Source organism: Nicotiana sylvestris, chromosome 9 (genome assembly GCF_000393655.2).
Source record: "Nicotiana sylvestris chromosome 9, ASM39365v2, whole genome shotgun sequence".
Taxonomy (NCBI): Eukaryota; Viridiplantae; Streptophyta; class Magnoliopsida; order Solanales; family Solanaceae; genus Nicotiana; species Nicotiana sylvestris.
The window spans coordinates 13,140,043-13,166,623 of NC_091065.1; the positions used below are offsets into that span (position 1 = coordinate 13,140,043).

General features: G+C 39.8%; 1 protein-coding gene across 1 annotated transcript; it reads right to left on the reverse strand.

Annotated features, from left to right (window-relative positions):
- Nucleotides 1–11,993: 11,993 nt before the first annotated feature.
- Nucleotides 11,994–12,443, reverse strand: LOC138877243 (secreted RxLR effector protein 78-like). Its single transcript, XM_070156836.1, has one exon. The coding sequence runs from the start codon at nucleotides 12,441–12,443 to the stop codon at nucleotides 11,994–11,996; it is 450 nt and encodes a 149-aa protein (XP_070012937.1).
- Between the last annotated feature and the right edge of the window lie 14,138 nt (nucleotides 12,444–26,581).

Genomic DNA, 26,581 nt, shown 5'->3' on the forward strand with positions numbered 1-26,581 from the left:
TATGCGTCACCTAAAAATAGCACGACAATACATAATCTGGGGTTTCATACCCTCAGAACAACATTGATAATCATTACTCACCTCTACCCGATCCAAACTCTACCTCGCGATGCCTTTGCCCCTCGAATCGGCCTCCAGATGCTCCAAATCTAGCCAAAATTAGTACATAACCATCAAAATATGCTAAGGGAACAAAGACCACTCAAAAGTAATCAAAATACAACGCAAATCCCAAAATTAACCAAACCCGACCCCTAGGACCACATCACGGAATTTGATAAAATTTACATCAATAGACTCCTTATCTCCCTACGCGTTCATACATATCAAAAGTACTAAAATCCGACCACAAATGACCCCTCAAACCCTTTCTCAAAGGTCTCCAATCTCAAGCCCAAGTTTCCCAATTTTTAACCCTTAATTTCCATTAGTTTTCAAGCCAAATCAGTGAAATAACTCCATAGAAACGAGTTTAGGGTCCATATTCCTTACCTCAATGAAATCACTCTTATGATAGCTCCCCCAAGCTCAAACCCCTATGAAAATGATGAAGAAATAACTCAAAATCGCGAAAGAAATCTTTTATACCTTCTGGCCTAGATTTTTCGCACCTGCGGTCCATTTCTTGCTCCTGCACAACCGCTCCTGCGGTCACCACTTAAGTCGCCTTCCGCACCTGCGACCCTACCTCCGCATCCGCGGGGCCGAAGGTGCGGTTCACCTCCCACATCTACGGTTTCACTCAGCTATGCCTTTGGCCGCATCTACAGCTCCAAACCTGCTTTTGCGAGACAACACCTGTGATCCCCTAGCCGCACGTGCAGTTATGACAACAGTGGGAAAAACTTGAGATAAACCCAACTCAATCTTCCGCCAACCATCCGAAACCACCCCGAGGTCCCCGGGACCTCAACCAAAAGTACTAATAAGTCCTATATCACTATCCAAACTTATACCAATCTTCAAAACATATCAAATAACATTGAATCAACCAAAACACATCAGATTCAAGCCTAAGGTTCTAAAAATCTTTCGAATTACACTTTTGATCAAAACGTCTATCAAACCACGTCCGAATGACCTAGAATTTTGCACACGCATCCCAAATGACATAACGGACCTACTGCAACTCCCAGAATTCCATTTCGACCCCTATATAAAAATCTCACGTACCAACCGGAAAACGCCAAAATTCTAATTTTGCCAATTCAAGCCTAAATCTACTACGAACCTCCACAACAAATTCCGATCACACTCTTATGTCCCAAATCATCTCTCGATGTTATCCGAACCATCGAAATTCACATCCGAGCCCTTTTTCACATAAGTCGACATCTGGTTGACTTTTTTAACTTAAGTTTACTCAAAAGAGACTAAGTGTCTCAAACCTTACCAAAACCATTCCGGATTCGAACTAACTAACCCGATATCACATAACACGGACAAGTAAAGCATAAAGAAGCAGAAATGGGGGAAACAGAGAGGTAACTCATGGAATAATCGACTAGGTCGTTACATCCTTCCCCTCTTAAACAAATGTCCGTCCTCTAACGAGTCAAGAAACATACCTGAAGCCTCAAATAGGTGAGGATATTAGCTCCGCATCTCTCACTCGGTCTCCCAGGTAGCCTCCTCCACAGGCCGACCTCTCCACTGCACTTTCACAAAAGCTATATCTTTCGATCTCAACTTTCAAACCTGATGCTCCAAAATAGCTGCTGGCTCCACATCATAAGTCAAATCACCATCTAACTTAACCGTGCTAAAATCTAGAACATGAGACGGATCCCCAATATACTTCCGGAGCATAGAAACATGAATTACCGGGTGCACACTCGACAAGTTGGGTGGCAAAGAAAGCTCAAAAGCCACCTCCCCAATCCTCTAAAGCACCTCAAAAGGTCCAATGAACCAAGGACTCAATTTACCTTTCTTTCCGAATCTCATAACACCCTTCATGGGTGAAACGTTCAACAAAACCTTCTCACCAACCATGTAGGACACATCCCGAACCTTCTTGTTAGCATAACCCTTTTGTCTCGACTGCGCTTTATGAAGCCTCTCCTGAATTACCTTTACCTTTTCTAAAGCATCCTGCACCAAGTCTGTCCCCAATAGCCTAGCCTCACTCGGCTCAAACCAACCAACTGGAGATCTACACTACCTCCTATACAAAACTTCATATGGAGCCATCTGAATACTCGACTAGTAGTTGTTGTTATAAGCAAACTCTGCGAGGGGTAGAAACTGATACCATGACACTCCGAAATCAATGATACAAGCGCACAACATGTCCTCCAATATCTGAATAGTGCGCTCGGACTGCCCATCCATCTGGGGTGAAAAGCTATGCTCAACTCTACCTTAGTACCCAACTCTCGATGCACAGACCTCCAAAAATGTGAACTAAGCTGAGTGCCCCTATCTGAAATGATGGAAACTGGGACACCATGTAAACAAACAATCTCCCAGATATAGATCTCTGCCAGCCGCTCAAACGAATAGGTAGTACATATAGGAATGAAGTGTGCGAACTTGGTCAGCCGATCCATAATCATCCAAATAGCATCGAACTTCTTCAAGTCCGTGGGAGCCCAACTACAAGTCCATGGTGATCTACTCCTACTTCCACTCTGAAATATCCATCTGCTGAAGCAAGCCACCCGGTCTCTAATGCTCATATTTCCCCTGCTGACAATTGAGACACCGAGCTACAAATCCCACAATGTCCTTCTTCATACTCCTCTACCAATAATGTTGTCTTAGATCCTGATACATTTTCGCAGCACCCAAATGAATATAATACCGCGAGCTATGTGCCTCCTCTAGAATCAACTCCCGAAGCCCATCTACATTGAGCACACATATCCGACCCTACATCCTCAACACCCCATCATTACCAATGGTCACATCTCTAGCATCATCGTGCTGAACTCTATCCTTAAGGACAAGAAAATGAGGATCATCATACTGGCGCTCTCTGATGCGATCATATAAGAAAGACCGAGAAATCACACAAGCCAATACCCGACTGGGCTCCGAAATATCTAACCTCAAGAACCGATTGGCCAAAGCCTGAACATCAACTGCAAAAGGTCTCTTCCCAACTAGAATATATGCCAAACTCCCCATACTCACCACCTTCCTACTCAAGGCATCGGCCACCACATTGGCCTTCCCCGGATAGTACAAGATAGTAATATCATAATCCTTTAGCAACTCCAACCATCTCCACTGCCTCAAATTGAGATCCTTCTGCCTAAACAAGTGTTGGAGGCTACGATGATCCGTAAACACCTCATAAGACACACCATACAAATAATGCCTCCAAATCTTCAACGCGTGAACAATGGCAGTCAACTCCAAATCATGAGTGGGGTAGTTCTTCTCATGGGACTTCAACTAAAGAGAAGCATAAACAATAACACTACCCTCATGCATCAACACACACCTAATACCAACTCTCGAAGCATCACAATACACAGTATATGAACCTGAAGCTGATGGTAAAACTAACACACGAGCTCTGGTCAAGGCAGTCATGAGCTTCTGAAACTCTCCTCACACTCATCCGACCACTTGAATGGAGCACCCTTCTAAGTCAACTTGGTCAAGGGCGATATGATAGATGAAAATCCCTGAACAAACCGGCAGTAATAACCCGCCAAACCAAGAAAACTGCGAATCTCTATGGCTGAGGACGGTCTGGACCAACTCTGGACTGACTCTATCTTCTTTGGATCAACCTGAAAACCCTCACTGTACACCACGTGTAAGGCCCCAAAAATTTTTTGCTAAGTAATTTAGGATTTCGAGGTGCTATGTAGGCTAATTATAATATTTTATGTGATATTAACATGATGGATATCAATTGGATATAATAATAAGTGTATGAGGCACATTATAAGTCATATGGGTTCTAAGGAGAGTCATAAGTCTAATCAAGTGGGAAGATTACATGATAAGTCTAATGTTACAAATGTATACGCACCAGGACAAATTTGGACAAGCATATATACATACACCTGAGGAGTTATGGGATGTACAACCTATCAAATGAAAGATCTTCAAGTCTAGTTTCTAATGCTTCAAATCGTTTGTCATCCGGACCCTCATACCATAAGTTATGACCAAATTACTAAAAGCAGCACAAAATTTTACACTACCGCAGCGCCCCATGCGCGCCTGTGGGGAGGTACATAGAGAATTCAAAAACATTTTATGAGCACATTTTTCACAACCGTGGCGCCCAACATGGCGCACCTGTGAAAACAAATAGGGCTTTTGTTATAAAATGACCTCATTTCGCCAAATAAATGCAAGGGATCATTTCTTTAGCAAAAATCGGATATTTTTAGAGTGAGATAGTTCCCTAGAGTGTGAAAGTATCCCTCATCAAATTTTCTTCAATTCTTGCTCAAATCTTGAAAGATTAACAAGGAAAAACACACTAGGTCTTCATCCTTGAGGTAAGATTCTACACCCGAACCCTTAATTTCAAATTTTAGCTAAAGATGGGTATTTAACAAGAAAGTTTGTGGGTATTAGACCTGTTATCTTGCTTGCATGTGTTGTCAAAGGGTTTAGTAACATTGTTGAGTTAAAAATGGTAAAGTATGGGTTGTGGGTTAATGAATTCCTCTATAAAAGGACCATAAAGATTTAATGCACACATAGTGTTTGATGAAATGCTCAAATGAGCTAGAATTATGATCATCTTCCTAATTTTGGTTCAAATTATTATATTTTCAAAGTAGATTGAGGTTGCCAAGAATTCTGGAATATTGTAGAGTCTAAGGAAGCTCAATTGAGGTATGTATGGCTAAAACCCCATCTTTTAGAAATTGATCTCCGTCGGTATTTGTGTAAATACGGTAACATTAAAGTTGAATTGTTGTATTGATTGTTGTTTCACATGAATTTCGGGTTGCGACCTTATATGCATGAAAGTTGTATCTCAATATGATTAATGTGCCATTCTTGATAACTTGAAAAAGTGCAAGGAAAATGAATCGTGTATTGAAATGCGTAGACCTTAAATTGAGATTGAAGCTGCATATATTGTGCCATCTATGTGAAATCGCATCTATGCTTACAATTTTATTTGCTTTTGTATGCACATATTATCCTAAATTACAAGCCTAACATTGAAAGTGGAAATGATGTGATAATTGTGGCCCTTAGTGCCAGTGAGTTGATATGATAGATGTGAAATAAAGATTCAAATGAGATGATTAATGAGAAAGCAACAACGCTTAGGTAAGGCGTCCTAGCCGCTCGGGTCGTGATCGGACACCATGCCGCATACATGGTGGTAATGTGCTGATATTAAATTCCGAAAAAGGGAAATGAAATGGTGATTGAAGTATATATCTCAAATGATGCAACCTAGCCAATTGGGTCATGATCGGACTCAGCTCAAGATAGCGGTGGTAATGTGAACAATGTTGAACAGTATGAAATCCTAAACTAAAGGCTATGGAAACATGATGTGAAAATTGTATGATTCTTTTACCTTGATAATGTTGTGATCGCTTAAATCTTTTGAGTTATACTTGTGATTTCCTTATTTTTGTATGAAAGTTCTTTCTAACTAGATGGTGTTTAGTTATACATACTAGTACTATTCCATGGTACTAACGTCCCTTTTGCCGGGGGCGCTACATTTTTAAATGAATGTAGGTGGCTCCATTGCGGATAATACTGATCGTGCATAGTGGTGTACCTTCTTCTCAACATCTTGGTGAGCCGCTTTCTCCTTCAAGGGGTTATATTGCACATCTTTTGTTGTGAACTTCCACTTTTGAGGTATAGCCGGAACCTTGTTGCTGGCATTATCACACTTGTCTTTTGTATCCTTAGAGGCTTCGTAGACATATCTGTGGGTTATGTACGAGTGTTGGATGGGTCTATGAACTATGTTGTAATTACAAATCTTGCTTCTCTAAAGTGTAATCGTATGGAATCTAGGAAACTTAACTACGGTTTAAGGTTGTGTTATAAAATGAACCAACAATGTTGAATGTACTATCTTTCCTATTGTCTGAATAAATAGAAGCATGGTTTCCTTAATCGTATTAAGTTGGGTAGAAAGTGTATGTTATGGCTTGCTCAATTAGGTTCACTCGATTGAGTGTTGGTCGCGCCTCTTGAGGTTGGGGCTTGACAAACTTGGTATCAGAGCCTAAGGTTTTAAAGTGTCCTAGGATGTCTTAGAGTCGTGTCTAGTAAAGTCCTTCTTATCGGTGTGTTGTCAACCACATCTATAAGTTGGAGGCTACATGGACATTTTAGGAATGTTACCCTTCTTCAACACTCCAGATTGTGCAATAAAGCTTGACTATAAGATTGTTTTCTAACTCGTGCGTTGAGATTCAAGGTAAGTTTAAACGCTCTTTTGTCTATTTCAAGTAATGTTGTCATATGGCATGACCAATGGGAAAAGGCATGAATATTAAGGAGATGACACATGTATCTTGTTGAACTAATGGTATGGGCATATAGGATAAGTACATTGTACCATGAGCAAAATTTACTCGAGAAAAGTGTTAAAAATGATCACCACCTCTAAAGAAACATTGAATTGATAAGTGATATGTAAGCTTGAATAGCACATGCGGGTAGTGTGAGATATATGTAAATGATCCTAAGGTGTGAAAGAAAATTAGTTATATAAGAATGTGATATATGGGAGACATGACCAGGAGATTAATGATGAAAGTGCAAGTCTCTCCTAGGAGACAATAAGTTATGAAAGGAAAGTTAATTGAACCCACGATGAGAAGACCCTTGTGCTATGAATATTATAAGAATCAAATAAAATTACAAATTTGTGTTACACTCCTAAAGGATACTGACATTAGGAATTTGAATCCCAAGCTCATGAGGCTAAATAAGAGCAAAGAACTTATGGGGTTAATACCATGGCGACTTAGATCTCTCAAATAGTTGAACATATACACAAGGGCTAGAGACATGATACACATGTTCCTCAAGTTGCTAAATTCAAGACCTGTGTCGAAATATGGGACATTCGCCGGAAGTGGGGGAGGAAGGGCCATGGTGAGGCTAATTAAATACAATGAAACAAGAATAAAATCAAAAGTTGTTGTTGAAGAATTGAGGAGGATCTCAAGTTTTAGAGAATGCCCTTCTCGGGCCAGTGACTCTTCCTAAATTGTATACATATTAAGGGTGTTGATATGTGTTTTGGGTGGTGTTTAACCGTAAATAGGGATCATGAGAATATTCATAGGGGAAGTAGTGGGGTTTCTTAAATTCTATAAGGCATATATGGGGAGAAGAGGTTGGCTAAGAAAAGTCAGAGCACAATATTACCTTACATTTGATGCAATGTCGTGCAGGGTGATGTTATCAGGGTATGTGCGCAAATTAGCAGGTGTTATTCGTTTGAGATAGAAGGTCCTATAAGAAAAACTCATTTAGTAATGTCTGTTGTTGAGAATTTGGAAGAGTTAGTTGTAAGTATTCACAAGAGATTGTAACTATATCAGGGAAATTATTGTAGAACTCAATTCGTGGGAGGTCCTATGTAAGAGAAATATGATAAAAATGTTCCACTAATGATGGAACATGTTAAGGTGATTGTTTATGCCTCTAGTCAACTCAAGAATCATGGAAAGAACTAAGCAACACATGACTTAGAGCTTGCGGTAGTGGTGTTTGCACCAAAGGTTTGGCGACAATATTTATATAGGGTACACGTGGATGTATTTACGGACCACAAGAGCCTTCAATATATTTTCAAACAAAAGGAGTTGAATCTGAGACAGAGAAGATGAATATCAAAGGTCGTTGGCCAGGGAAGTTAACCAGTTGGCTAGTCTAAGAGTTCGTCTTGCGGACTCTAGTGAAGAGGGAGTAATTGTGCATAATAGGGCTGAATCATCACTTGTAGCAGAGCTCAAATAAAAGCAATACAATGATCCGTTGTTAGAACAACTAAAAGAGGGGATTCATAAACACAAGACAACAACTTTTTCCTTTGGCATGGATGATGGTACCCTACGGTACCAAGGCCGCCTATGTGTTCCAGATATTGACGATCTTCGGGAATGGATCATGGCAGAAGCTCACACTTCCAGGTATTCTGTGCACCCAAGTTTTACAAAAATATATCATGATCTCAAGGAAGTTTATTGGTGGAATAACATGAAAATGGATGTGGCGGAATTTTTGGCAAAATGTTCGAACTGTTAGCAAGTGAGGCCGAACATCAAAGGCCCGATGGATTGGCTGAAAGCATAGAAATTCCAATGTGGAAATGGGAAATGATCAGTATGGATTTTGTGGTAGGGTTATCGCGCACTCTGCGTAAGTTCAACTCAATTTGGTTAATTAGGGATTGACTCACAAAATCAGCGGACTTCTTGCCAATTAAATCTACCGACACAGCAGAACACTATGCTCAGTTGTATATCAAAGAAATAGTTAGATTGCATGGCACTCCCATCTCAATCATTTCAGATTGAGGGGCTTAGTTCACAATAACCTTTGGAAGAAATTTCAACAAGGTTTGGGTACACAGGTAATTCTTAGTACACCTTTTCATCGACAAACGAACGGGCAAGCAAAACAGACTATTCAAACGCTTAAAGACATGTTGCGTGCTTGTGTTCTTGATTTCAAAGGTAGCTGGAATGATCATTTGTCACTTATAGAGTTTGCTTATAACAACAGCTTTCATGCTAGTATTCAGATGGCACCATTTGAAACATTATATGGTAGGAGATGTAGATCTCCCATTGGGTGGTTCGAGGTTGGAGAAGCTGAATTGATAGGCTTAGACCTTGTGTATCGGGCTATGGAGAAGGTTAAGATTATTAAGGAGCGGTTGAAAACTGCTCAAAACCGTCAAAAGTCCTATTCAAATGTTCGTCGAAGAGATTTGGAATTCAAGAAAGACGAATGGGTATTCTTGAAGGTTTCCCTCATTAAGGGTATCATGCGTTTTGGAAAGAAATGAAAGTTAAGTTCGAGATATGTCGGGCCATACAAAATCATTCAAAGGATTGGTCAGGTGTCGTACAAGCTTGACTACCACCTGAGATATCATTAGTACCCCCGGTGTTCCATGTGTCCATGTTGTAGAAGGTAATTGGAGATTCATCTGCTATTGTACCGGTTGAGACTATTAAGGTTAATAAAGAATTATCGTACAAAGAAATTCCATTTGCCATCCTCGATAGGCAAGTCCGAAAGTTGAAGAAATAAAGAAATTGCCTCCGTGAAAGTGTTATGGTGAAATCAGCAAATTGAGGAAGCCACTAGGGAAGCTGATGAAGAAATGAAAAAGAAGTACCCCCGTTAGTTTGAATAGCAATGAAATAGTTCTATGAAGCTGTTTCGCATCAATTTTGTATCGATTGTTCAGCTAATGTAAAGGAATTCCTTTCTAATTATATGATCATTATGGGGCCACAGTTGGTGTTGTTTTATGTTTTGTTGCGTCATTTGATCACATATATGTTGTTGCAGTGAGTTTTTGGGATTCTCTAACAGGTGGATAGGCCCAGTTACAAGGGAAACTCTGCCGAAATATTTGAAATTTTTTGGAGTTAGTCAAAATTTGGGAGTTAAAGATGTGTGAGAAAACGGTTAGGTTAAGATATCTATTTGGGGACAGAATCTACTCCTCATTCGACGACGAATGATCCTATGGGGGGAGAATGTAAGGCCCCAGAAATGTTTTGCTAAGTAATTTAGGATTTCGATGTGCCATGTAGGTTAATTATAATATTTTATGTGCTATTAACATGTTGGATATCAATTGGATATGATAATAAGTGTATGAGGCACATTATAAGTCATATGGGGTCTAAGGAGAGTCATAAGTCTAATCAAGTTGGAAGATTACATGATAAGTCTAATGTTACAAATGTATACGCACCAGGCCAAATTTTGGACAAGAATATAAACATATACTTAAGGAGTTATGGGATGTATAACCTATGAAATGAAAGATCTTCAAGTCTAGTTTCTAATGCTTCAAACTGTTCGTCATTCAGACACTCCTACCAGAAGTTATGATGAAATTACAAAACACAGCACAAAATTTTATACTATAGTGGCGCCCCATGTGGCGCGCCTGAGGGGAGGTACATAGAGCATTCAAAAATGTTTTCTGAGCACATTTTTCACAACCGCGACACCCCATGGTACCCCTCATGGCGCAAAGGAGGAACCAGTTTTCCGAGGCTAGAAGCCTCGAGTGCTGCAAACTCAGCCAATACATCTTCTTTGAGCCTCCGAACAGGGCTTGCCTCGCTATGAGCACCCTTGTCCTTCGAGGATTCCTTTCGTTTATTATCATTCCTCGGCCCCGAAGCCGACGATCCTTCCTTATCCCTAAGGGGGCATGATATCATCCTAGAAAATTCTCCAATGCCTACAGTGACAGAGTTAATACACACAAAAGAAAGTACCTTTCAAGGAAAATAAACCACACAACACGTACCATGGTGTTTTGCTTCTGATCTACCCTTGGATAGATCTCACCAAGCAAGCTGCTAGTTTTTGAGCCCAATCCGCCAGGTTAGGGACCTCATATGGCAGCCACGAGATTGCTGTAGAAAAGAGAAGGAAAACTTCTTTACGGAATCTACATCCACCATGAACAAAAATAATACAAACACAAGTGTTCCACTTACGTGTGAGATTCCATTTCTTAGGAAATGGCAAGAACTCTGCGGGGATAATATCGACAGTCCATACTCAGACAAATCAACTCATCTACCCTCGGTCCCCATGTTATCCAATACATAAAGACTATCTGTAGGAGGTTTTTATGGACAGGAGATACAAAACCAACAAAGAAGGCCTTGATTGCTTGGGAGAGACTGTGTTCACCTAATGCTGTAGGGGGATTGAATTTCATAGATGTGAAATTATGGAATGAAGCTGCTATCTGCAAATTGCTATGGAATATATGTACTAGGAAGGAGAAGTTATGGGTTCATTGGGTACATACCTATTATGTCAAAGGCCAAGTAGTGTGGAATGTAGAACCAAAGAATGCCTCTTGGGCAATACAGAAGATATTCCAGGCTAAGAAGTGCTTCACAAGAGCTGGAATGACTGAAGATCATGTTCAACTAATGACAAAGTGCTCCATCAAAGGAATTTACAAATCACTACAAGGTGTGTGTCAAAAAGTAACATGAAGAAAACTAGTGTGCAACAATCAAGGACAACCAAAATGTATATTCATATTGAGATTAGCATTACAGCAAAGGCTAGCTACCAAGGACAGGCTGATACGATCGGGGATAGATGTGGATCAAACATGCTTGCTATACAATAAGGAGAATGAGACAATGCAACATATATTCTTCAAATGTGAGATTACAGGAAAGGTATGGGATGGTCTACTGAGATGGCAAGGAATCCAAATCAACTGTGAAAAATAGGGCATTTGTTATAAAACGACCACACTTCGCCAAATAAATGCAAGGGATCATTGCTTTAGCAAAAATCAGATATTTTTAGAATGAGAGAGTGCCCTAGAGTGGGAAAGTGACCCTCATCAATGTTTCTTCAATTCTTGCTCAAATCTTGAAAGATTAAGAAGGAAAAACACATTAGGTCTTCATCCTTGATGTAAGATTCTATACCCTAACCCTTACTTTCGAATTTTAGCTAAATATGGGTATTTATCAAGAAAGTTGGTGGGTATTGGAGTTGTTCTCTTGCTTGAATGTGTTGTCAAAGGGTGTAAGAGCATTGCCTGCATATGACGAGTATTTTGTTGTCCAGTTCTGAATTCTGTGCAACATTTTCTCAATTAGTGGCTCACATTGTATTGTTGATAGTCTCTTAGTACTCAATGGGACCCCTAAGTATCTAAATGGCATTTCACCCTTGTTAAACCCAAGTACCTCCATAATTTGTTTCTGAATCACCTGATTTACCCCTCCAAAATAGATGCTGCTCTTATTTGGATTGGCAACCATTCCTGATGCTGCAGAGAACTTCTAAAAGTGCTGGTGTAGTATCTGTACTGACTGCACTTCCCCTCTACAGAACAACAATAGATCATCTGCAAACCTCAGTTGCTCTAGGTTGAACTTGGTACATTTGGGATGATACTTGAACTTCTTGTCCTCCTTTAGGGTCTTCAATGACCTGCTTAGATATTCCATAGCCAGAACAAATAAAAAGGGTGATAGTGGATCACCCTGCCTTAGTCCCTTTTTTGCCTCAAAAGGATCTGTTGGTCTGCCATTTCTAAGAACTGAATAAGTCACTATACTAATGCAAACCACAATCCATCTCACAAATATTTCAGGAAAATTCAGTGCCCTCAATACTTGCTCAATGTACCTCCACTCCACGGAGTCATATGAGTTTTGCATGTCAATTTTAATAATACATCTAGGGGAGATGTTCTTCCTTCCATAACCTTTCACTAGCTCATGACTCATTAAGATGTTGTCCGTAATCAGCCTACCAGGATGTTACAACCCATATCCACATGTGTTAGTTCATTCCATATATTAGTTAACATAAATCCAATAAGGAATTATCTTTGAGATGATAAGAAGTCAATCCTATTGGTCTTAAGTGATACAAGAGTGTATAAGGATGATTAACAAGTATTAGAAGTTAAATGAATCAGGGATGTTGTAACTCGTATTTTCAGGTAATCTAGCGGTGCTTAATACACTCAATAGTTCATTTATTAAGTTATTTTAATCATATAATATCCGTATCACAAGTCTTGAAGTCAAACGAGTTATGAAACAAAAGTCGACAAAAGTTGTCGCAACTTAGGTTCATAATTTTACTTATACATTAGGTCAAATGTTTCTAATCTTTTCTCCTAATTTACAAGGAATTACGGGGTAATCTACAACCAAACTAAATATCTATGAGTCTAGTTTCCATCGAATTAAACCGTTCATCGATATGATCTCGGAGTAGAGAGATATTCAGGTTTTCGCGAGACTGCGCCAAGCACCTCTCTATGGGGCCAACTAAGGCGGTTTAAGATATTTGGACCTATATAGGATGCCTCCAACCCGTTTTAAGTCATTTCTTCTCACTATTTTCAGACCTTAGAACCCTAGGAACATCCTCTCAAGGTTCTCTCAAGATTCAAGACCCAAAAAAAGGGCAAACAACACAAATCAAGTGTCGGGAATTCCGTGGCGCTAGTAAGTCTCTTGTTCTTCTTGTTGTTGCTCATTTTTGTGTCGTTCCAGCTCGTGTGGGAGGTTTTTTTAAAGGGTTTATGTTCTGTAAATACTCCCTCATGTTCTTAATATCAATCCTAGGTGATTTCAAGCCTTCTAAAGTGATTCTAGTGCCGAAAAACACTAATTGATCGCTAGTTTCGCTTTTTTGTTGTTGTGGCAGCATTGGAGGGATATTTCATGGAAATTTAAGGTCAAATTGGAGTTGTTCTTTCTGTATAAAGGTAAGGAACCTCTTACTCTATATGTATTTAAGATTATCCAAGTTGCGGCTAAGCCATTGAAGCTAGAACTTGTGAGATATATATCGAAAGGCTTGGTAGTAATGTTATTGTTTTGTGGACTGTTTTGCGTTGTTGTTGGGCTGCGTATTTTACTACTATCTTGTGGAGTTTTGGAGGAGGAAGGGTGTGGAGAAACACCATATATATGTAGGGTTATGGGCTGATAGTTATTCGTAACATTTCCAGGTTGTTTGACACGACTACGGTGGTCGTCGTATGTATGGAGTGATTAGGCTGTGTGTGGACTATTTTGGGAGGCTCAATATGTTTATTATTGATGTTGTTTGGGCTGTTTGGTGACTGTTTTGAATGGTGTGAGGTCATATATATAGGGGAGGTGCTGTCCGTTTCATCGTAAAATAGGTTGTGGTCGATACATAATAGTTATGACGCTTAAATGATAACGATAGTATCGTTTCTCTTATTGTAGACTAAGGAGTTTTGACAATTGCATAGCTTGAGATTGGGGCAGTATATACAAGGTATGTGAGGCTATCCCTTTCCTTCTTTTGCACGACTCCGATTGTACATAATGTAATGAACGAGCTTCCAAAGATACTCTACTCTTAGAAGCTAGCAGTACTTCCATTGCTTTCCCTCTCATGGAACGATTGATGTTAATGTTGCTTTTCTTATTCTTATGTTATCAATGTTGTTGGTACTTCCTGATTCTTATAAGGTTCATAGTGAAGAGTTAGTCCTAATAACGTGTACAGAGGATAACGACCTTACGTCACTCCGAAAGGTTTAGAATGTGATTCCATGAGTCGAGCATGCATTATATATATGTATCTATTTTACTCTAAGGAGCCATGCTATAGTTGGTCGGGTACGACACCTATTGTGCAACCACAGATCAGTTGGGCTTTACTGAGCTCCACGTGGCTGGGTACGATTCTACTGAGCCTTATGATGGCAGGGTATGTTTTTTTATCGAGCCTATTATGGCCGGGTACGATATGATGATGATGATGCCCATAGAGGCGAATGTTTTAAAGGTTTATGTATTTATACATATGTATCATGCATTTCATGTAATTAGACCTCAGAGGTACTAAGATGTTACAGGTTGTATATTCTCTATCCTTGCTTACATTACTGATCGTATTTATGGTTCCCTACCTTACATACTCAGTACTTTATTCGTACTGACGTCCTTTTATTTGAGGACGATGCATGTCGTGCTGCAGGTCCTGATAGACAGGCAGGTGTAGCTCTCTCACCACAGTAGGCTGTCCAGTTCAGCGGTGATTGGCGAGATCCCTTCTCCGGGCTTGCCTTGGTCTTGGTATGCATTTTTGTTATAGACATTATGGGTATGTCGGGGCCCTGTTCCGGCTATGTTGCAGCACTTATGTTCCTTTAGAGGCTCATAGACAGGTGTCGACTCATGTATAGTTTGGTATGCCTTGTCGGCTAGTTTTTGTTGTATAGTCTTTCATGGTAGCGTGGTAGCTCATACCTTATATATAGTTTCTTGATTGTCTGGTCATCCCATATTATATATGTTCATGCCATCAGTTTTTATTGTTGGTTGTCCATGATCCATGTCTACCATTTATATTGATCTCGTCAGCCGTAAAAGATAATAAAGAAGGTTAGATAAAATGTACGTTGGTGCTCGCCAAGTATGGTCGGGTGCTAGTCATGGCCGTCCAGTTTGGGTCGTGACAAACTCGGTCTAAGGAGTTGTCTATGAGCCGTGTCTAGTAGAGTCTTGATTATGGATGTGTAGCGCGCCACATTTATAATCAGGAGGCTACATGACATCTAGGGTTATTACCTTCTTCCTGAATCTAGATCGTGCGTAGAGTAGAGTCGTAAGTGTTTGTCTCTAATATTCACCTTGGGGTGCGCCAGTCCTATTCGTGCGGAAGAAAGACGGGTCGTTACGGATGTGTATCGACTATCGACAGTTGAATAAGTTTACTATAAAGAACAAGTATCCACTTCCAAGAATTGATGACCTGTTTGACCAACTCCAGGGTGCCAAGTATTTCTCCAAGATTGATTTACGTTCAGGGTATCATCAGGTGAGGGTTAAGGAGAAGGATATTCCAAAGACGGCCTTCCGGACAAGATATGGGCACTTTGAGTTCTTGGTGATGTCGTTCGGGCTAACAAATGCCCCAACAGCTTTTATGGATCTCATGAATACTATATTCAGGCCCTATCTTGATGTGTTCGTGATTGTATTCATTGATGACATTCTAGTGTATTCTCGTTCGGAGGCGGAACATGCGGGCCACTTGCGGATAGTATTACAGACGCTTCAGGATCGTAAGTTATATGCTAAGCTCTCCAAATGTGAATTTTGGCTGAACTCAGTAGCGTTCCTTGGCCATGTGATATCTGACGAGGGTATTAGTGTCGACACTCAGAAGATCGATGCAGTAAAGAATTGGCCGAGACCTACAACACCATCAGAAGTCCGCAGCTTCCTAGGGCTAGCAGGATATTATAGGCGGTTTGTAGAAGGGTTTTCCTCTATATCATCACCATTGTCTAAGTTAACACAGAAAGCTACCAAGTTCCAGTGGTCTGACACTTATGAACGTAGTTTTCAGGAGCTGAAGAATCGATTGACATCCGCACCAGTGCTCACTCTTCCTGAAGGAACAGAAGGTTATGTGGTATATTGTGATGCCTCAAGTATAGGTTTGTGGTGCGTATTGATACAGCATGGGAAGGTGATTGCTTATGCATCAAGACAATTGAAGAAGCATGAAAAGAATTATCCAACCCATGATTTGGAATTGGCTGCAGTAATATATGCTTTGAAGATATGGCGACACTACTTATACGGCGTCCATGTTGACATCTACACAGATCACAAGAGTTTACAATACATCTTCAAGCAGAAAGAGTTGAATTTGAGGCAGCGTAGGTGGCTTGAATTATTGAAAGACTACGACGTCGAGATATTGTATCATCCCGGTAAAGCCAATGTTGTGGCAGACGCTCTCAGCCGTAAATCAATGGGAAGCTTAGTACATATTGAGGCAGGTAGATGGGGGTTGATTAAAGAGCTTCATCAGCTAGCCAATATGAGAATCAGATTGTTAGACTCTAATGACGGAGGTGTTACTGTACAGAATACATCAGAATCATCTTTGGTAGCCAAGGTAAAAGCACGACAATATGAAGATCCTATCTTAGTACGATTAAGAGAAAGCATTCAACAGTGTAAAAGTATGGATTTTGGGATCGGAAAAGATGGGGCACTGAGATACCAGAGCCAATTGTGTGTGCCTAATGTGGCAGGGTTTCGAGAGAAGATTATGAATGAGATTCATCAATCTCGATATTCCATCCATCCCGGCTCGACAAAGATGTATCATGATATCAAGGAGCAGTATTGGTGGGATAATATGAAGAAGTCTATTGCAGAATTTGTAGCCCAGTGTCCCAATTGTCAACAAGTAAAGATAGAACATCAGAAACCTGGTGGATTGCTTCAGAATATAGAGATTCCGACCTGGAAATGGGAGGTGATTAATATGGACTTCATTATTGGATTACCTCGCTCTTATCATAAGTTTGACTCCATCTGGGTGATAATTGATCGACTTACAAAATGTGCCCATTTTCTGCCAGTGAAGACAACTTACACGGCTGAAGATTATGCGAAGTTGTATATCAAGGAGATTGTTAGGCTTCATGGTGTGCCCATATCTATTATATCAGACCGAGGAGCTCAATTTACGGCTAACTTTTGGAGGTCTTTCCAGAAGGGTTTAGGCACACAAGTAAATCTCAGCACTGCATTTCATCCGCAGACTGACGGACAGGCTGAACGTACCATTCAGACACTGGAAGATATGCTACGAGCATGTGTTCTAGATTTTAAGGGGAATTGGGATGATCATCTTCCACTCATAGAATTCGCCTATAACAATAGCTACCATTCCAGTATTAAAATGGCCCCATACGAGGCACTATACGGGAGGAGATGTAGATCACCAGTTGGATGGTTCGAAGTCGGTGAAACAGAATTATATGGGCCAGATTTGATTCACCAAGCTATTGAGAAGGTGAAAGTGATACAGGAGCGATTGAGGACGGCACAAAGCAGGCAAAAATCTTATTCTGATGTCCGACGTCGTGATCTAGAGTTTGAGGTTGGTGATTGGGTTTTCCTGAGGATCTCACCAATGAAGGGTATTATGCGTTTTGGGAAGAAAGGTAAGCTGAGTCCAAGGTATATCGGGCCGTATAAAATTCTTCGACGAATTGGACAGGTTGCTTATGAGTTAGAATTGCCATCCGAATTGGAATTTGTCCACCCGGTATTCCATGTATCTATGTTGAGAAAATGTATTGGAGACCCTTCTCGAGTCGTCCCTATCAAAGATGTACAAGTTACAGAGGACCTATCATATGAAGAAGTGCCAGTGGCGATATTAGATCGGCAAGTCCGCAAGCTGAGAACAAAAGATGTAGCTTCCGTCAAAGTATTGTGGAGGAACAAAAATATGGAAGAAATGACATGGGAAGCAGAAGAGGAGATGAAGTCTAAATACCCTTACTTATTCCAGAATGAAGATAACAAGGATGCTGGTGGAAGACAGGATACATTGGAAGGTGAAACGGCTCTATGAGGTAAGCAATAATTTGAGAATACTCCTCCTTAATACAAAATGGTGATATGTAGATAATGTAAATATGCATAATGCTTTGTGTAGCCTTGTGAAGCCATATGTTGGGCTTAATTACTTGCAAGTTTTGCTAGTGACCATTTTATAGGGGAAAATTGATCGGAAATTTCCATTGGAATCCACGATGATTTAAACTCCCCATAAACCCTTACATTCGAGGACGAATGTTCCTAAGGGGGGAGGGTGTTACAACCCATATCCACATGTGTTAGTTCATGCCATATATTAGTTAACATAAATCCAAGAAGGAATTATCTTTGAGATGATAAGAAGTCAATCCTATTGGTCTTAAGTGATACAAGAGTGTATAAGGGTGATTAACAAGTATTAGAAGTTAAATGAATCAAGGATGTTGTAACTCATATTTTTAGGTAATCTAGCAGTGCTTAATACAATCAAGAGTTCATTTATTAAGGTATTTTAATCATATAATATCCGTATCATAAGTCTTGAAGTCAAACGAGTTATGAAACAAAAGTTGTCGCAACTTAGGTTCATAATTTTACTTAAACATTAGGTCAAATGTTTCTAATAGTTTCTCCTAATTTACAAGGAATTACAGGGTAATATACCAACCAAATTAAAGATCTATGAGTCTAGTTTCCAACTCATTAAACCGTTCATCGATACAATCTCAGAGTAGAGAGATATTCGCATTTGCGCGAGACTGCGCCAAGCACCTCTCTATGGGGCCCACTAAGGCGGTTTAAGATATTTGGACCTATATAGGATGCCTCCAACCAGTTTTAAGTCATTTCTTCTCACTATTTTTAGAACTTAGAACCCTAAGAACATCCTCTCAAGGTTCTCTCAAGATTCAAGACAAAAAAAAGGGCAAACAACACAAATCAAGTGTCGGAAATTCCGTGGCTCTAGTAAGTCTCTTGTTCTTCTTGTTGTTGCTCATTTTTTTGTCGTTTCAGCTCGTGTGGGACGTTGTTTTAAAGGGTTTATGTTCTGTAAATACTCCCTCATGTTCTTAATATCAATCATAGGTGATTTCAATCCTTCTAAAGTGATTCTAGTGCCGAAAAACACTAAATGATTGCTAGTTTCGCTTTTTTGTTGTTGTGGCAGCATTGGAGGGATATTTCATGGAATTTTAAGGTCAAATTGGAGTTGTTATTTCTGTATAAAGGTAAGGAACCTCTTACTCTATATTTATTTAATATTATCCAAGTTTCGGCTAAGCCATTGAAGCTAGAACTTGTGAAATATATATTGAAAGGCTTGGTAGTAATGTTATTGTTTTGTGGACTGTTTTGCGTTGCTGTTGGGCTGCGTATTTTACTATTGTTTTGTGGAGTTTTGGAGGAGGAAGGGTGTGGAGAAATACCATATATATGTATTGTTATGGGATGATAGTTATTCGTAACATTTCCAGGTTGTTTGACACGACTACGGTGGTCGTCGTATGTATGGAGTGATTAGGTTGTGTGTGGACTATTTTGGGAGTGTCAATATGTGTATTATTGATGTTGTTTGGGCTGTTTGGTGACTATTTTGAATGGTGTGAGGTCATATATATAGGGGAGGTGTTGTCCGTTTCATCGTAAAATAGGTTGTGGTCGATACATAATAGTTATGACGCTTAAATGATAACGATAGTATCGTTTCTCTTATTGTAGACTAAGGAGTTTTGACAATTGCATAGCTTGAGATTGGGGCAGTATATACAAGGTATGTGAGGCTATCCCTTTCCTTCTTTTGCACGACTCCGATTGTACATAATGTAATGAACGAGCTTCCAAGATACTCTACTCTTAGAAGCTAGCAGTACTTACATTGTTTTCCCTCTTATGGAACGATTGATGTTAATGTTGCTTCTCTTATTCTTATGTTATCAATGTTGTTGGTACTTCCTGATTCTTATAAGGTTCATAGTGAAGAGTTAGTCCTAATAATGTGTACAGAGGATACCGACCTTACGTCACTCCGAAAGGTTTAGAATGTGATTCCATGAGTCGAGCATGCATTATATATATGTATCTATTTTACTCTACCGAGCCACGCTATAGTTGGCCGGGTACGGCACCTATTGTGCAACCACTGATCAGTTGGGTTTTACCGAGCTCCACGTGGCCGGGTACGATTCTACCGAGCCTATTATGGCCGGGTACGATATGATGATGATGATATTATGGCCGGGTACGATATGATGATGATGATGCCCATAGAGGCGAATGTTTTAAAGGTTTATGTATTTATACATATGTATCATGCATTTCATGTAAGTAGCCCTCACAGGTACTAAGATGTTACAGGTTGTATATTCTCTATCCTTGCTTACATTACTGATCGTATTTATGGTTCCCTGCCTTACATACTCAGTACTTTATTTGTACTGACGTCCTTTTATTTGTGGACGCTGCATGTCATGCTGCAGGTCCTGATAAACAGGCAGGTGCAGCTCCCCCACCACAGTAGGCTGTCCAGTTCAGCGGTGATTGGCGAGATCCCTTTTCCGGGCTTGCCTTGGTCTTGGTATGCATTTTTGTTATAGAAATTATGGGTATGTTGGGCCCTGTTCCGGCGATGTTGCAGCACTTATGTTCCTTTAAAGGCTCATAGACAGGTGTCGACTCATGTATAGTTTGGTATGCCTTGACGGCTAGTTTTTGTTGTATAGTCTTTCATGGTAGCGTGGTAGCTCATACCTTATATATAGTTTCTTGATTGTCTGGTTATCCCATATTATATATGTTCATGCCATCAACTTTTATTGTTGGTTGTCCATGATCCATGTCTACCACTTATATTGATCTCGTCAGCCGTAAAATATAATAAAGAAGGTTAGATAAAATGTACGTTGGTGCTCGGCAAGTATGATCGGGTGCTAGTCATAGCCCTCCAGTTTGGGTCGTGACACAGGAACAAAGGCAGCTTGACAGTTATCCACCAATCTGTCCATTACTCCTTGCATTCTTGTTGTTATCACTTTGGATATGATCTTGTATAAAACTGTACAACATGAAATAGGTTTGTAATCTTTTATGTTAGTTGGGTTTTGGACTTTTGGAATCAGTGTGATTGTTGTGCAGTTGATGGCCTTACACATTTCAGCATTCTCAAAGAACTCTTGCACTGATGCATTTATTTCCTCACCCACAATGTGCCATGTTTTTTTAAAGAAGTATGAATTATAACCATCACACCCTGGGACCTTGTTGTCATCTATGCCCAGTAGTGCTTGCTTCACTTCTTTCCTACTGACTGGTTTGATTAGCTGTAATTGTTGGCTCATGTTCAACACATTGCCATTCTTCATTACTTCATAGTTGATCATTGGTAGTTGTGTAGCTGAACTACCAAGTAGCCCCTTATAAAACTTTAGGATTTCTGCCTTTACCTCTTCTGGACAATGCGTCAAAATCTCCATTGCTATCAGTGAGTCTACCAATGTTATTCCTTGCTTGTCTATTTTTCACATAGGCAGTAAAAGGCCGTATTAGAATCTCCCAAGTTAAGCCACTGAACTCTGGATTTTTGTTTTGCAATGCTCTCCTCCACCATTAGCCATTTCTCCAGTTCCAGTTTAGTAGTTCTTTCCAACTCTATATAGATTCCTCCTTGGTCAGTCTATCTCATCTGATTTTGTATACTTTCTAGTCTTTCTCTAGCCTCCTGTATCTTGCTCTCAATTCCACTAAGCTCCTTTTTATTCACCTGCTTCAGTAAGCCTTTTAGCTTCTTTAGTTTGTTTCACACTATCAGTATTGTTTGTCTACTCTTTCCATGCTCCTATCGCCTCTGTACAATACCTTCAAATGATAGTAAGTTTACCAGGCAATTCAAGAACTTGAATGGTCCCCCCCCCCAGCTTGTCCACTTATATCAAACTTCACACTTAAGGGGCAATGGTCAATCCAGGATTCATTATCATCCCCTCCATAATAGGCCACATTTGAATCCATTCAGCATTTACCAGGATTCTATCAATTGTACTATGCACACAGTTATTTGTCCATGTGTATTTTCTTCCCACAGTCTTCAATTCAGCTACATTTGCATCCACCAAGAATTTTTTGAATTCCCTTATCTCCATCTCCTGTACAGGAGTTCCATTGAATCTATCTTCACTAGTTAGGATTGTATTGAAGTCTCCCATTATAAGGCATGGGTTCCCTATGTTTACCACTGATAGTAACATCTCCTACAATAAGTTCTTCCTATCTTGTATTGTATGTTTCCCATAAACAGTGCATAGATGGAATAATACATTCTGCTGAATTAAAGTTACTTTCCCCAAAATGAATTGTTCATGTTTTCTAATAGTTGTATAGTCCACCATATTAGATTCCCATGCTATCCAAATTCTTCCCCCAGGCGCCTCATTATAGTTATCCACCCATCTCCAGTTGTTCAGAGCTTTCTTTAACACAGAGCTGGCATTACATTGCTTCACTATATGTTCAATTATTGATATTAATACTACATTATTTATTCTGCAATTATTTTTAGTTCTTTTTGTTTATACACCTTATTCAGACCCCTTACATTCCATGAAATGAAGTTCATCATGATGTAGTAAGTATACCTGGAGGTCCACCGCTGTGTTCCTTGCTATGCATTCCCTTTATACATTGATTTTTAGACATTTGAACAATTGTTTGAGCAATATCAACTAGACCTTTGAATGCATTTCCAATATTCACTTCCTTCTCCCTTGTCACATCTAAATGCTTCTTAGTAGCTGATCTTCCTATAGCTATTTGCCATTGTGCCTCAACCTCTGAGATGCTTTTGTGTACAATAGCTTCTTCCTCCAGTTGTTCATTAACTCTTCCTTGCGCATCAATTTTGTCAACCTTTGGGTCAAGTACTCTAACTTTCCTCCATTCCTGTATTTGTATCCCTTCCCCATTCTTCTTCCCTTCATCCTGCCTCAATTTCCTTTGATCCTTGCATGTATGACCAAGCTGGAAACATTTCTGGCAATAGATTGGTTTCCAGACATAGTGCACCAATTATTCCAACACATTCCCTTTAGGATCAAAGAGCTTTATCTTCTCTGGTAGAGGACTAGTAACATCCATCTCTATTAGTACACTTGCATATGATATTCTCTGAGCAATTGTCGTACAAGCATCAATATATATTGGTTTCCCCATTCCACTTCCTATTTTACTTAATGCTTGATTACTCCAATAGTTTAGTGGAAGGTTTGGGAGTTTAATACACAAGGGAATAGTTCTTAGAACCTCTTCACTAAAGTCAAAATTTTCTGACCATTGCCTCACAATGACTGGTCTATTATTAATTGTGTAAGGCCCATTCATGACCGTCCTCTCCTTGTCCTCGTTCTAATTAAGCAGGACTATGAAATATACCTCATTATGGTAGAACGCCTATGGTTTCTGCACACTTGCCCACTGATTAGTAATAAACCTTTCAATTTTTCCAATTGAAAGTGTATTCCCCACTACATACAGTATTACAGCTCTATTCCATTTCTCATTCTCTTCCACAATGTCTTCCTCCATTAGCTATACAACTACTTCCCCATCCTTCATTGACGGGGGTATATAGTTGAGATTCATACCTTTCACAACTAGCTTATTGTCCTGGAGTAATCCTGCCCATGATCTACTCTTTTCAGCAGTTGGACTTGCAGTCTTCACTTATGGATCCTTGAGATTCTCCATAGGAATAGTCTTCTGATCCTTGCTTGAGCTTGCATGTACTGTTCCATTGAATTGTACCTGACTTGAGCTAGTTTTCTAAGTTAAATCCCTAATTTCACCGTTTCCTTTGTTAGTGTTCTCTACAATGCTAGTTTCTTGTTCAAATTCACTGGAGTTGCTGCGATCTTATGAGACTTGTCCAGATCTGGCCAGCTATCATCATTGTCATTGTCCTGTTCTGTCTCTTCCTCCTGGATTTGGTCCCTAGCTTTGGCCTTGCCTTTCCCGTGTTCACTCGATCTAGTCATCAGATCTTTTTGGTCTAGTACCGGTACTTTTGTAGCATTCTTCCTCAGTCGTCCTCTTCCTCCCATTTCGGATGAGTGTGAAGGTTAGTCAGTCACCTAACATGCGCCGAGAGAGAACTTTCAAAAAGAATAGTTTATTAAACTAAAAAAATTGTTATATTTCCAAAATAGATTGAGGTTGCTAAGAATTCTGGAACAATGTAGAGTCTAAGGAATCTCAATTGAGGTATGTATGACTAAAACCTCGTCTTTTAGAAATTGAGCTCTGTCGGTGTTTGTGTAAATATGGTAAGATTAAAGTTGAATTGTTGTATTGATTGTTTTTTCACAAGAATTTGGGATTGCAACCTTATATGCATGAAAGATGTATCCTATATAATTAATGTGCTATTCTTGATAACTTGAAAAGGTTCAAGGAATATGAATCATGTATTGAAATGCTTAGACCTTAAATTGAGATTGAAGATGCATATATTGTGCCATCTATGTGAAGTCTCATCTATGCTTACAATTTTATTTGCTCTTGTGTGCACATATTATCCTGATTACAATCCTAACATTGAAAGTGGAAATGATGTGATAATTGTGGCCCTAAGTGCCAATAAGTTGATATAATAGATGTGAAATAAAGATTCAAATGAGATGATCAATGAGAAAGGAACAACGCCTAGGTAAGGTGGCCTAGCCGATCAAGCCGTGATTGGACACCATGATGCACACATGGTGGTAATGTGCTGATATTGAATTCCAAAAAAAAGGAAATGAAATGATGATTGAATTATATGACTCAAATGAGGCAACCTTGCCAATCGGGTCATGATCGAACTCCGCTCAATATAGAGGTGGTATTGTGAACAATGCTGAATAGTATGAAATGTCCCAAACTAAAGGCTATGGAAACATGATATGAAAATTGTATGATTCTTTTACTTTGATAATGTTGTGATCGCTTAAAACTTTTGAGTTATACTTATGATTTCCTTATTTTTGTATGAAAGTTCTTTCTAACTAGATGGTGTTTAGTTATACATACTAGTACTATTCCATGATACTAACGTCCCTTTTGCCGGGGACGCTACATTTTAAAATGAATGTAGGTGGCTCCATTGTGGATAATGTCGATCGCCGTACCGGAGTACCTTTTTCTCAAAGTCCTGGTGAGCCCCTTTCTCCTTCAAGGGGTTATATTGCACATCTTTTGTTGTGGACTTCCACTTTTGAGGTATAGCCGGAGCCTTGTTGCCGGCATTATCACACTTGTCTTTTGTATCCTTAGAGGCTCTGTAGACATATTTGTGGGTTATGTACGAGTGTTGGATGGGTCTATGAACTATGTTGTAATTACAACTCTTACTTCTCTAAAGTGTAATTGTATGGAATCTTGGAAACTTCACTATGGTTTAAGGTTGTGTTATAAAATGAACCAACAATGTTGAATGTACTATCTTTCCTATTGTCTGAATAAACAGAAGCATAGTTTCCTTAATCGTATTAAGTTGGGTAAAAAGTGTATGTTAAGGCTTGCTTAGTTAGGTTCACTAGATTAAGCGTCGGTTGCACCTCCCGATGTTGGGGCGTGACACCACATGCCCCAAGAAAGCCACTGAACCGATCAAAAACTCACACTTGGAGAACTTTGCATAAAGCTTCTCCTCTCTCAATCTCTGCAACACAACTCTCTAGTGCCCCGCGTGCTCCTCCTGACTACGTGAATATACCAGAATATCATCAATGAAGACTATGACAAATGAGTCAAGATACGACCGGAACACGCTGTTCATGAAATGCATGAACGTTGCGGGGGCATTGGTCCACCCAAAAGACATCACCAAGAACTCGTAATGGCCATATCGGGTCCTAAAAGCTATCTTAAGAATATTCAAGTCCCTGATCTTCAACTAGTGATAACCTGAACGGAGATCAATCTTGGAGAACATTCTCGCTCCCTGAAGCTGGTTAAATAAATCATCAATCCGAGGCAAAGGATACTTTTTCTTAATTGTTACTTTGTTCAACTGCCTGTAATCAATGCACATCCTCATTGTGCCATCCTTCTTCTTCACAAATAGAACCGGCACACCTCATGGCGACACACTAGGCCAAATAAACCCCTTATCAAGGAGCTCCTGCAGTTGCTCCTTCAACTCCTTCAACTCTGTTAGTGCCATACGATACGGTGAAATTGAAATGGGTTGAGTGCCCGACACCAGGTCAATACCAAAATTAATATCCATGTCCAGTGGCATGCCCGATAGTTCTGCAGGAAATATTTCGGGAAAATCCCTCACAACTGGAATAGAATCAATACTAGGAGTCTCTGTACCAACATCCCTATCAAAGACTAGATATGAAAGACAACCCTTCCCAACCATACGATGGGCCTTCAATAATGAAATTACCCTACTGGGAACATAATTAGTTGAGCCTCGCCACTCAATCTGTGGCACACCAGGCATAGCCAATGTCACTGTCTTAGCATGATAGACCAAAATA

Excerpts from the sequence above, each read along its gene's own strand:
- LOC138877243 (XM_070156836.1), bottom strand. The coding sequence starts at position 12,443 with ATGAGTCATGAGCTAGTGAAAGGTTATGGAAGGAAGAACATCTCCCCT.